General features: G+C 46.9%; 1 protein-coding gene across 2 annotated transcripts in view; it reads right to left on the bottom strand.

Annotated features, from left to right (window-relative positions):
* The window catches only part of EPHA8 (EPH receptor A8), a 61,380-nt gene extending 49,353 nt beyond the window's left edge, over positions 1-12,027 (bottom strand). For both annotated transcript variants that reach the window (XM_081870877.1, XM_081870878.1), the window contains exon 1: positions 11,776-12,027. In XM_081870877.1, the coding sequence (XP_081727003.1) occupies positions 11,776-11,869 (94 nt within the window). In that variant the 5' untranslated portion in view covers positions 11,870-12,027. The remainder of the gene's footprint in view (positions 1-11,775) is intronic.
* Between the last annotated feature and the right edge of the window lie 424 nt (positions 12,028-12,451).

The raw sequence follows: 12,451 nt of genomic DNA, 5'->3' as shown, positions 1-12,451 counted from the left end.
TTATTTATTTTATTTTATTTTATTTTATTTTATTTACTTTACTTTACTTTACTTTATTTTTATTATTCCTAAGCATTGGTCATGCTGGCTAGGGCAAAAAATATGCTTTTAAAAGCATACTTGAAAGATTCAGAAGCACTTGTTTTGATTTTTTTAAAAAATGATTTAGAATATTCAATAAATGCACATTTTTGGTGCAGATTATTATTATTTTTAATCCACATGATAATGCAGGAATGGGATGAAACTGGTGCATAGGAGAACACTTTGAAAGTAACACAGACATAATGTGCCCTCTTTAAGCAGGGACGTACCATGCAAATACCTGATTATGTCTTGCCTCATAATTGCTTTGAAGCCCGACAATACAAATGAGTCCAGTGAGATTGATCAGTGCCTTATTCTGGGAGGGAGTTATACAGCCCCTCTAAAAGAAGTCTTCCCTGGATAAAGAGGTTTCAGAAAACTAGAATCCAGTTTGCAATATTCCTTTCCAGGGCAAGGTGGTTGAGAAAATAGTGGCTGGCCAGCTGCAGATGTTCCTGAGGGAATATATAAATTGTTTTGATGATGGGTAGGCAAACCAAGGCCCAGGGGCTGGATCCAGCCCAATCACGTTCTAAATCTGGCTCGCGAACGGTCTGGGAATCAGCATGGTTTTACATGAGTAGAATGTGTCCTTTTATTTAAAATGCATCTCTGGGTTATTTGTGGGGCATAGGAATTCGTTCTTTTTTCCCTCAAAATATAATCCGGCCTCCCACAAGGTCTGAGGGACAGTGGACCGGCCCCCTGCTGGAAAAGGTTGCTGATCCCTGATTTAGATCTATTCCAGTCTGGTTTCAGACGCAGTTTTGCCACCAAAAAAAACCCTGGTTGCCCTGATTTATTACCTCTATTGGGAGAGAGCTGGAGGGGTGTAACCCTATTGGTTCTCCTTGACATCTCAGTTGCTTTTGACACCATGGCACTGGCCATAGTGTCTTCTTCTGGAGCAGCTCAGGGAGGTAGTTATTGGGGGCCCTGTACTACAGGGTTTCGCCCCTACATACGGGATCAAGAATGTTGAATGTTGACAAAGCCAGTTGTTTATTCACTATGCATTTGGACAGCTCTTGAGATATCTTGGCCAAATTTTGCATGACGGTTCCTGAGATCAAGGAGCAGGTTTTCGTCTCTGTTTGGATACAATTTTGATTCCAGATGGTGGACTGAAGCGTTCAAAACCAAACTGATTTTGACCACCGGTTTCAAAATTGCACAGTCCTTTTCGTTTTCCAGGAATTCCTTAGCAATGTCGGGTGCAGGGCTTCTAGTAAGTAAATAAATATGACATGTGTTTAGCATTGACCAACTGAAGAGGTCCCAAGTGGTGAGGAATTAATCCCTCTTTGCTTGACTCTTATTACTTTGCACTCACTTCTTAATTTCAATCCGTCTGCTATTTTCTCCTGTCAAATCAGATGCAGGGAGATCTTGGCTGGCCGGCCTCAGAATCAGGCTACAATAATCACACCCAATAGAAAACAAAGAAAAACGTGCCAGGCCAATGAGTTTGTACTAATGATGGCAAGTGGTCCCTTTCTTTCTCACGCTCATTCTGCACCACGCAGGACTGTCAGAACGATGAAACGCTTCCAGACGGCCAAAGGCCTTGCTTTGAAAGCAATAGCCAATTAAACTGAATTTTGCATGATGTCAATAGAAGTCTCATTCTGAGGATATTGCACGACAAAAGCAGGCACCAGCCTGCTTAATAAGTCAGACAAATCACACACTGGAAAATCATTTCAAAATGGATCTCCTGCCGACATGGCTTATAAAACTATCATCAACAGCTTTTCGAAGGGTGTAGTTACAGTTAATGAAAAATTAGTCTCTCTCTCTCTCTCTCTCTCTCTCTCTCTCTCTCTCTCTCTCTCTCTCCCCCTGTGTGTGTGTGTGTTATGTGTACAGATAAATCTACCCTTCCATTCCTCCCTTCCTAAAAGCACACACACACAAAACATATTTTTAAACTAGATTGCCGGAAACAAGTGTGCTAAGTCATAAGCATAAAGCAAGTACAGTATTGTCAATTTACTCATGTAAGCATGTGTGTGAGAGAGGTGGGGTCTTACAGAAGCAATTCTGAGGTGACCTCCAGTTTGAAGAAATAAATTCCAAAATTAGTGTTTATTTGGAGCTTAATGCATTTCAGGAAAGGAAACATTTTTAAGGGCACTGAAAAATTCAAACATAATCAGGAAACAGATGATTGACACAAAATAAAATGGAGTGAAATATATTCTCCTGAATCCATTTAAAGATACTGAGTTGTATCCAGTGCTTGTGCTACACAGAGTAGACCCACTGAACTTAATGAACCTTAGTTATGTCTATTACCTGTAATGAGTTTGAGTAGGACTAATATTGACTACAACCCATAAAGTTTTTATAGATAATTACATCACTTAAAAAAAAAAAAACTAATATCAAAATATGTTTAACATTACCAAGTTCAAAACCAATTGTTAATAATGAAACAAACCCTAAACAATTTCGGAGGGGGGGAGGGAGAGCTAAACTATAAATAAGATATTGTATATATACACACACAAGTCTTTTTTTGCAGTTGGAGCTCACAGGAGGTGAGTTTGACACCTCTCAGATGGGCCCCATTGTCATTCTAAAAGAACAAGGGTGAAGTTCATTATGAGCTCCAGCACCTGTTTTTCTAGAAAAATAGCATTGTGTACACACATTATATCCAGCATGAAAGTAGGTGTAAAAGGTAAACTAATAATTTTTAGCAACACTTCTAACTCACCAAGGATAATGCAGTAGCTCCTGCTACAGAAAACATTCAGTGTGGAATTCATCATAATAAAATGTGACCTCTAGTTTGGTGACAAGACTGGAAGCTTGCTTACCCCTTTTAAAGGTAAAGGTAAAGGGACCCCTGACCATTATGTCCAGTCATGGCCAACTCTGGGGTTGCGGCGCTCATCTCGCTTTATTGGCCGAGGAAGCCAGCGTACAACTGGTCATGTGGCCAGCATGACTAAGCTGCTTCTGGCAAACCAGAGCAGCACACAGAAATGCCGTTTACCTTCCCACCGGAGTGGTACCTATTTATCTACTTGTACTTTGACATGCTTTCGAACTGCTAGGTTGGCAGGAGCTGGGACTGAGCAACGGGAGCTCACCCCATGGCGGGAATTCAAACTGCCGACCTTCTGATCGGCAAGTCCTAGGCTCTGTGGTTTACCCCTTTTAAGGACCCACAATTTAAGGACTAAGGAATGACGTTTCTAGCTTTTCAGTGACTTGGGCATGTGGATATTCTAGTCCACACCAGTGACTTGGAGTGGGGGACTGTACGGCCTAGTCTTTAATAACTGGAGACCAGTTCACTCGAAGGATCGCCTTAACCAATATAGACCCACTCAGCCACCTCGATCTGACACTTTTGATGAGTCCCACCCAGTCTTTGTTCTGTATGTATAAGGAGCTGACCATTCCTACATTCTGGGTAGGAATGGTCACTGCGTATCGTAAGAACATAACAAGAGGCTCCTGGATCAGGCCAATGGTTCATCTAGTCCACTATCCTGTGCTCACAGTCACTGGCGGAGAAAGGGGGGGTGCGATAGGTGTGGTCCACCCCGGAGGTCATCCCTAAGGGGGAGTGACAAAAAGGCACACTGCGGGGAGCTCGCCTTGCTGCTTCCGTGTGCAGTGGCTTGAGCGTGGCGGGCGGCCCTGCCCCCGTGCAGCTCACAGTGGATGGCCCCAACTGTGCAGTTTGCCCTGCACATGGCCACCCATGCAACTAACTCCACCACTGCTCACAGTGGCCCCCCAGATGAACTAATGGGAAGCCTCAAAACAAGACGTGAGCACAGCAGCATTCTCCCTTGGTTTCCAGCAACTGGTATTCAGAAACGATCCACCTTTGACTGGGGAGGCAGAGCGTAGCCATTATGGCTGGTAGCCATTGATAGCCTTTCCCTCCATGAATTTGTCTAATCCTCTTTTAAAGCCATCCAAGTCGATGGGAAGCAAGTTCCAAAGTTTAGCTACACTCCATGTGAATACTTCCCTTTGTCCTTCTAATATTCAGCTTTTTGGGATTCCCATGAGTTCTAGTGTTGTGCAAGAGGGAGAAAGACCAGAGCCCCCATCGTCCGGCCCATATTTTCCAGTGCATTTCTCCATTACTTTGCTAGCCACAAAACTAAACAAAGATTTCTCATCCTATCCACTTTGATTGCAGCCCCTCCTGCAAGATAGTGAGCACCAACCTGCTTCTGACTGATTTAGAAAACACAGACTGTTCCTAATCCCAAGGAAGCTGATAATTAAGTTTCTACAATTCAGATCACTTGGGGTAAAAACTTCAGGAAGTCAATGAATCAGTGAGCTATACCATCCTTTGGCTTACATTCCACCCCACCCCCCAAATGGTTTATTATCATGGTATATTTCATCGGATTTTTAAATTTTCCCTTTAATAGCTTGTTTTAATTAAGTAGGGATTCTTCTGCCGGGGTGATGTTGCCATAGCCATAACCTACAGGCGTAGCTCTATATAATGTTGTGTCACCTTGTGCATCTTGTGGACTGGAGTCTTAGTCAGAAGCGCTATGGATCACGATGCTAGGATCACGATAGACCGCATTCGCAGGTCAGTTTATTCTGTTTCCCCTATTAATTTCTGCATTATATTTGAGCTGTCACAAGACATAAAAGCCCATTCCAGAAGGTTAGCAGAATATAGTGGAAATTTAGGACTCAGTTCCATGTTAATTGCTTCCAGGCGGGGGCGGGGGGCTTGCAACCACGGTAACCCTGAAAATTGTAGGAGTAAAATGACGAAATTTCGGGCAGTATACTGGCATACAGTTCTTTCTTGCCATTTCAATGCGTGAATCATGGGGGAACAGAAACATGCATATGTGGAAAGGGTGTGGGAGTAGCAATTAATAATAATAATAATAATAATAATAATAATGTCCAATTATGTTCATTGTTGTGTCACACCACACCCACTGGTGAAACAATAAGCAAACAAAGACACAGCCATTTTTTGAAATTTAAACCTATCTGGATTTTGCAGTGCATTTCTCCAGCCAAGTGACACGTACAAAAATGCATACACCAGGAGACAATGTGCATTGTAATACATGCATTAGTGAAAATAACACGTGAAAATGCATAATCTAAGGGGAAATTGCTTTTCAAAAATGTGTATATCAGACAAAATTGCATACAGATCTGTGTATGGAAGGGAAAATTCAAATTATATTATTATTCTTATTCTTATTATTCAAATGCTGCTGAATTTTCATGATTTTTTTAATTTAAAAAATTGCAAACTGATTTCAAAATGTGGAAAACTGAATGGCAAACTGAATAAAAAAATGAAATGGACAGATTCACCCAGGGTCAAATAGCACACTGTGTTAAGGGTGGGCAACCTACAACCCACAGAATAATTTTATGTGGCTCTTGACCTAATTTCTTACAAGTGGAATGGAAGGGGAAAGGGGAAAGGGAAGTGGCAGGAAGCGAAGGAGGGGGTGATACCAGACAGACAAAAGAGAAAGGTGGCTCCACCCACCTTTGACTCAAGCCCCACCTACTTTTTACTTAAGCCCCACCCACAGCTCCCCTTTGATTATCTGTGCTCACCCCTGCCCTACATTAAACTGCAACAAACTTCAGACAGACCTTATTTGGGATTGGGATCACATTCAGGCAGAGGAAAGGCTTTTCAAATGCACCACCCTCCTACCCAAACATGCCATTGTCCCAAAGAAAATCCCTTCTTCCTTTAAGCAGAGAGGGAGGGTGTAATTGGTGATGACTGGCAGTGGAGAAAGAGAGGATCATGGGTCAACGGAAGTGCAGGTCAACCAGCTCTTTACCTGTCCGACTCTGAAATCATTTCCTCTCTTTCTGTCTGTCTCTCTGACACACAAAATACTGAATGCATAGGTAAGGTAATTGAGCACCCTCCAAGTCAAAGGTAGAGAAGCTTTTTTTCTCAGGTGATGGAGGTGATTTGCCTTAGGTGCAAGACCAGAATCCAAAAGTGGGTGCTTCTTCTCACCTTCCTCCTGCCACTCCAATCTCTCTCTCTCTCTCTCTCTCTCTCTCTCTCTTTCTCTCTCTCTCTCTTTTCTGGTACTCCTTCGCTTTCTCTCTCTCCACTAATTCTGCATTCACACAGCAGTTTATTCCAGTTTCTTCAATGTTTCCCTAACTGTTAAATTTTGTATTATATCTGAGCTTTCACATGACACCTCTGGAAAAATAAGAAAATGTAGCTCAAGTTTAGCATTCATTTCTGTGTTTAGCAAGTTTAGCATTCATTTCTGTGCTATTTACTTCCAGAAAAGAATCTGGTTGCAAATAACACAGGAATAAGTGCTAAACTTGTGCTATAAGGTAAAGATAAAGAGACCCCTGACCATTAGGTCCAGTCATGGATGACTCTACGGTTGAGGCGCTCATCTCGCTTTACTGGCGAACCAGAGCAACACATGGAAACGCTGTTCACCTTCCCACCAGAGTGGTACCTATTTATCTACTTGCACTTTGACGTGCTTTCGAACTGCTAGGTTGGCAGGAGCAGGAACCGAGCAATGGGAGCTCACCCCGTCACAGGAATTCAAACCACCAACCTTCTGATCGGCAAGTCTTAGGTTCTGTGGTTTAGACCACAGCACCACCTATATCTGAAGGTGGCTTTTATGACATGGGAAAACTCAGTCTCTGGTTGCAGCGGAAGGGCACCATTTCGTGGTTCACCTCAGGTGCCAAAATGGCTGGGAACAGCCCTGGAATTGGAATATGGACCGTTTGCCCAATAGCACCTGAGCATTTATCTTTCCAGACACATTGCTTTCTGCATGACTTCAGTGTCCATACTCCAATTCTGGAATATGATGTGGTATTAGAAGCACATGGCTGCCAGGCCCAAACCATCCTGTTACTGGATGCAACCTTGACACCACACAATACTGTGACCCAACTGTGATCCTGGAACTAATAATAAATTATCTGGGCATGTTCTGTACTGGAACAGCCTCTGGTTGTGTGAGTAGAAGGTCACAAATACACACTAGGTTTGGATGGATCTGGCAGTCTTGGTTCCTCTGACTTTTTCATTTTTGCAACCTACAGTTCACTTCTCCATGCTTCCAAATCATTCATGATAGGCACACAAACATATATACATTTATAGATATTGATATATTTAAATGTCCTCATGAAAATTCTTCCACAATTTAGTGGACATACAGATTTTGCAAGAATGTCTGTTCGTATATTTTTTCATGAAAATATGCATTTTTTTTAATGCAGACGTTCCCCTAATAAACCCATGACTGTACTTCTTAAACTTTTTGGGGGGCAGGGTCAGAGTACTGCATTGCAAAATTTGGAGACATATGAGGGCTCATCCAGATTTGCCTTTGCCCTATCGCTTTCCCCCGGGGAAGCCTACACTTTAGTGAAAAATCGGAGCAAATGTCAATTGAGTTTTCTCTGGGTTGACATTTGCTCTGATTTATCGCTAAAGAGTGGGTTCTCCTGGGGAAAGTGGTGATGCAAGGGCTCAACTGCTGGGACCCATGCTTTCTAGACAAAGGAAAGGTGGAAGTGTGGATGAGCTCGGAGTTTCCAGCAATTGTGCTTTTGCTCATGCAGTGGATGGATTAGTTGGTCTGCATTAAAATGTGAAGCCAACTGAGTTTATTCCCTGTGCCCACCACAAACAGTATGATCGCAACTGGAAAACCCAGACAAGTTGGTCCATCCACCCTGGAAACTCGTGCTCACAGCATAAAAGATGCCTGAAAAATATTTTTGTGTGTGAACCCAATGGGCATAAATATATCAAAAAATATTTTCTTGTGCACTCAGTTCCTGCCAGGCAGGAGATCTTTGATATGGAGTGGAAAGGGTGGGATTTGGGGATCAAGTAATGAAATAAGGATCGGGAATCAAGGCAGGGGGGACGGATCTTCAGAATGGAAAGCCCGCAGCCACTCCCCCCCCCCCCAGCCACCAACCCTCCTTCTGTAAGGTGGTGTTTGGAAAACATTAATGCCAGTACCAAGCCTTCGCATTGCTTGGCACAGACCTGGCAGCGCGGACAGCATCATGCTGGAGCCAAGGACACATTGGCCTCGTGTGGCCCATAGTTCAAACCCACCCAGCATCAGGGGAGAAAAAACACCCTCTGCAAATCACAGCATGCTGTTATGTAAACAGGAGCAGAGCCTCCCAGCCAGAGTCAGGCTGGCATGATCGGTTTGGGCAGCTCACGGGCACCATGCCCCTCAAGGAGACAGAGCAAGTGCACTTCCCCAAGCCCCGGGGTCAAGGTGATGGGCCCCTTTGTTTACCTGGCCTCAACTCCCTTCAGAACCATCTTTCCAGAAGGGTGGACTGCAAGAAGCAATGTCGGCCACTCAGCACAGGCCATGCCAGGGTATTTCGGAGCCAAAGGAACGCAGGTCACCATGATCTCATGCAAATTCCCTGAGACACCCTCCTCTCTCCCACTTATCTCTACCAGCTTGGAAACTGCAGGTGTGGTGCCTGCGGAAAAGCTGCAGGAAAGGGCAGCGAAAAAATGATCAAGGGGATGCAGCAACCCAAATGTTCCGGCGCTTTAGGCTTTTTCGCTTGGGGGGGGGAGACACAATGGGGTGGGGGTGGGGGGACAACAGCACATAATCCAGGTGGGTAAAACGGTGCCTGACATGAAGAAAGTAGAAAGGAAGGCATTGGTCCCCCTCTCTCCTAATACCAGAAACCAACGGGGTCACCCCGCAAAGCTGAATGGTGCAAGATTCAAGGCAGCGGGTAATTAGACTGCAGAATTCGCTGCCCCAAGATGTGGCAGTCACCAGCTTAGATAGCCTCAAAAGGGGGTTGAGTAAATTCATGGAGGAGAAGTCTATCAGTGTCTATGATAGTCCCAATGGCTACAGACAGCCTCCAAGATCACAGGAAGCATGTCCCTGAAGACCAATCTCTAGAGAACAGCAGAGGGGGAGCTGCTGCTCTCATGTGCTGCTTGTGGGGGAACAGGTTGTGACCCTAGATAGGCTGAATAGCCCTCTGCCCTTGTGGTTCCCCTGCAGCTCTGTAATAGGCCTTGAGTTTGATCCAGCAGGGCTCATGCGAGGCGCCCGTCCTCCCTGTCACAATCCCTTTTCTGCCAGCTGTCTTTGACCTGACATGCTCTCTCCGAATGGCTGTGGTTAATGTAGCTTCAGAGTTGGCGTGTGAGAGAGAGCAGCTAGGGAGCTGGGAGGGTTGTGGGAGCTGCTTTGCCCTGCCGTGACCTCCTTGTGATCTCTCAGCCACCAGGGGAAGCAGGTAAGAACCGTGGGTGATGATCCCCCTGTCTCTAGGTGGCAGGGAAACACAACTGCACTTGTGATTCTAAAGGGCTAGGCCAGGGTAGAGGAGGAGGACAAGCACCAGGAGAGGGGCATATCTTCTTTAACAAGCACATGGAGGCAAGTGAGGACCCAAGGAGAGCATTGCTGGATCAGACCAAAGGGCAATCGAATTCTACATCCTGTCTCCCACAGTGGTCAGTCCAATGGCTCTGGGAAGCCCATAGGCAAAGCATGAAGACAACAACCCTCTACCACTGCTATTCACAAGAACATAAGAAAGAACCCTTTTGGATCATGCCAAGCACCCATCCTATCCAGCATCTTATCTCTGCCAGGGGTCATCCAGATGCCCATGGGATGGCCCAACCATCCATCCCCTATTGTCCTCACCCTCCCCCCCCCAGCAACTGATATTTAGAGGTATGCTTCCCCTGAACCTATAGGTTGCTTTTAGCATTAATAAATGCTAAAATAAATGGCATTAATAGAATTATCTTACATGAATTTACTGATTCATAGAATTGTAGAGTTGAAAGGGACCACAAGCGTCATCTAGTCCAAATGCAGTAAGTATTTTGCCCAATGTGGGGCTTGAACCCACAACTCTGAGATTAAAAGTCTCATGCTCTACTTTTACCTTTGTAAGAGAGACTTGTATCAGTTAGAGTCATGGCAAGGAATGGGGAGACTCAGGGTCACATCCCAATGAAGCCACAAGGTGCACTGGATGACTCTGGGCTAACTTCTCTCCCCCCCCCCCCCCGTCTAACCTACCTCACAAGGGTGTTGTAAGGGTAAAGTAAAAGGAAGAAAATCCATGTACTTTGAAAGAAAGGAGGGATATAAATGAAAGCAGATACAGTGGTACCTTGGTTCTCAAACTTAATTCATTCCGGAAGTCCATTCGATTCCCAAAATGTTTCAAAGCACAAAGTGCGGCTTCCGATTGGCCGCAGGAGCTTCCTGCACTCAATCGGAAGCTGCGTCGGACATTCGGCTTCCGAAAAACGTTCACAAACTGGAACACTCACTTCTGGGTTTGCGGCATTCAGGAGCCAAACCATTCGGGAACCAAGGTACCACTGTAAATGAATGCAAAATCAGGTAGGGGCTTTGGAAGTATGGTTGTGGCACAAAATTGGCAGGAATAATGGAGAGATGAGCAGCTCTACCAAGAGGCATGCTGTAGCTCAGCTTTTGCTAATCTGGCGCCCTCCAGATGCTGGCTGAGGCTGGAGTTGTAGCACCAAAAAACATCTGGAGGGCACTAGGTTGGTGAAAGCTTCTGTAGGTGAAGAGGTGCAGAGACTTTGCTGTAGTTGCTGGAGAGGAGTAGTGGAAGAACTCAGGCTAACAGCACCAGACTTTACAGAACTGGTTAATACTCTGGCTAGTTATCCATCTACCTGATATTCGCTCTGAGGCCCCACAGAATGACCCTGGATGTATTCCGGAGATGAGTCAAGGAAGAGCACAGAGGTCAACAATGGGATGTGAACATGCCAGTGGATGGGCACTTATTTAAAGTCCAGGGAAGTTGGCCATGCAGAGTCAGCCTCTCCACTGCAGGAGTTGGTTCTGCCATAGTTTCACAAGAAGGCATGCGCCATGGTGGAAGATGAAGGTGGTCTTGACAGTATCAGAGGGGTCTGCAGAAATGGGCAGCTGCTCTAGAACCAAGACAGACTGGCACTAGAGGTGGCCTCAGCCCAAAATCCTCATTGCTGATCCCCAAAAAGCCAAGAACACTGAGACCAGCATCTGGGCAAAGGAATCAGCAACAATGTTGTGGGACAGTCTCCTCCTAAAGCATAGATGTGATGAGCAGGTGTGTCCTGTCTGCCTCCCCTTCCTAGACTTTTCTACGCAACAAAGTCCATCTTTTAAGACGCCCAGCAACCCACCCTCTTCCTCTTCTCAGCTCACAGACCACAAACGCCCACTGCACTCACGCAAAACTGGGGCATCCTGTCTGCACACACCTTGCCACTGCTGGCGGCCTGGGCTGGGCACTCTTCATTATTTACAGAGTGGGAGTTCCCGATGTCCTTCTCCTCCGCTGTGTGGTGAAGGACCGTAGCTCCCTGAGCCCCTGCCTTGCAACAAAAGGTCCCTGGTTCAAATCCCGCCATCTCCTGCCCGAAACCCAGTCAGTGTGGGCAACGCTGAGCTGGAGGGACAAGCGGTCTCGGACAGGTTCCCGGATCGCTGTCCCCAAACCTCCAGGAGCATCAAACTCTGGGAGACCCTCCCCAGCAGTGCGGGAGGAAGTTTGCTGGGCGACAAGCCCTCGCGAGCGCCCAGCCCACCCGCGCCAGCCGGCAGCCGAGGCAAGGGCTGCCTGTCCGCGCTGCTCCCGGACTCTTACCTTCGCTGGTGGTGGCCGCGAGGCAGGCGGCGCAGGAGGCAAGGAAGGCGGCCAAGGAGGCTGAGCGCTCCGCCGGGGCCGGGGTCTTGGCCATAGTGCACCGGGGGCAGCCCGGCGGGCCAGAGCGAGCGCCCTGGCTGCGTGCTGTCAGCGGAGCCCCGGCGCCTCCGATTGCACTTTCCCCACATTTGCTCCCATCCACACTCCGGCAGCGCTGCACGCAAGAGGAGGGGGCGAGGCGCCCGGCTGCCTGTCACGGCGCAGAAGCCAATTGGATTTGCAGCCTCGCCAAAGTTCCCCCTTCCCTCCTCCCCCCACCCTCCTCTCCTCCCCATCCGCCACCTCCCACCCACCCCGATCGCTGGGCCAGGAAAGCATCTCCTTCTGCGCAGCCAGGGAGCGGGGTGGGCACCTCTGTTCAAACACCTCCTGCGCCTCCTGCATCTCGCCTCCTCTGCGCGCAGCTCCAAAAAGAAGCCCTTGCCTCTTCTCGGTCCTTTGCGCCTTCCGCATGGCAAGTTGTTTGCGGTTGCTAGGGAACCGAGCCTGGACAGCCGCTTTCCCGTTCCCGGACCCTCGGGCTGGGTGGATGCTCAAGTGAGGGGAAGGGGCTGCTGGACAGGTCCCGGACCCAGCCGCTTGGTCGGGAAGGCTGCAAAGAGCTAGCTAGAATGGC

Source organism: Podarcis erhardii, assembly GCF_964252035.2.
Source record: "Podarcis erhardii genome assembly, chromosome: 7".
NCBI classification, from domain to species: domain Eukaryota; kingdom Metazoa; phylum Chordata; class Lepidosauria; order Squamata; family Lacertidae; genus Podarcis; species Podarcis erhardii.
Note: the sequence above shows the minus strand (reverse complement) of the source record. Positions and strands in the feature narration are given on the sequence as shown.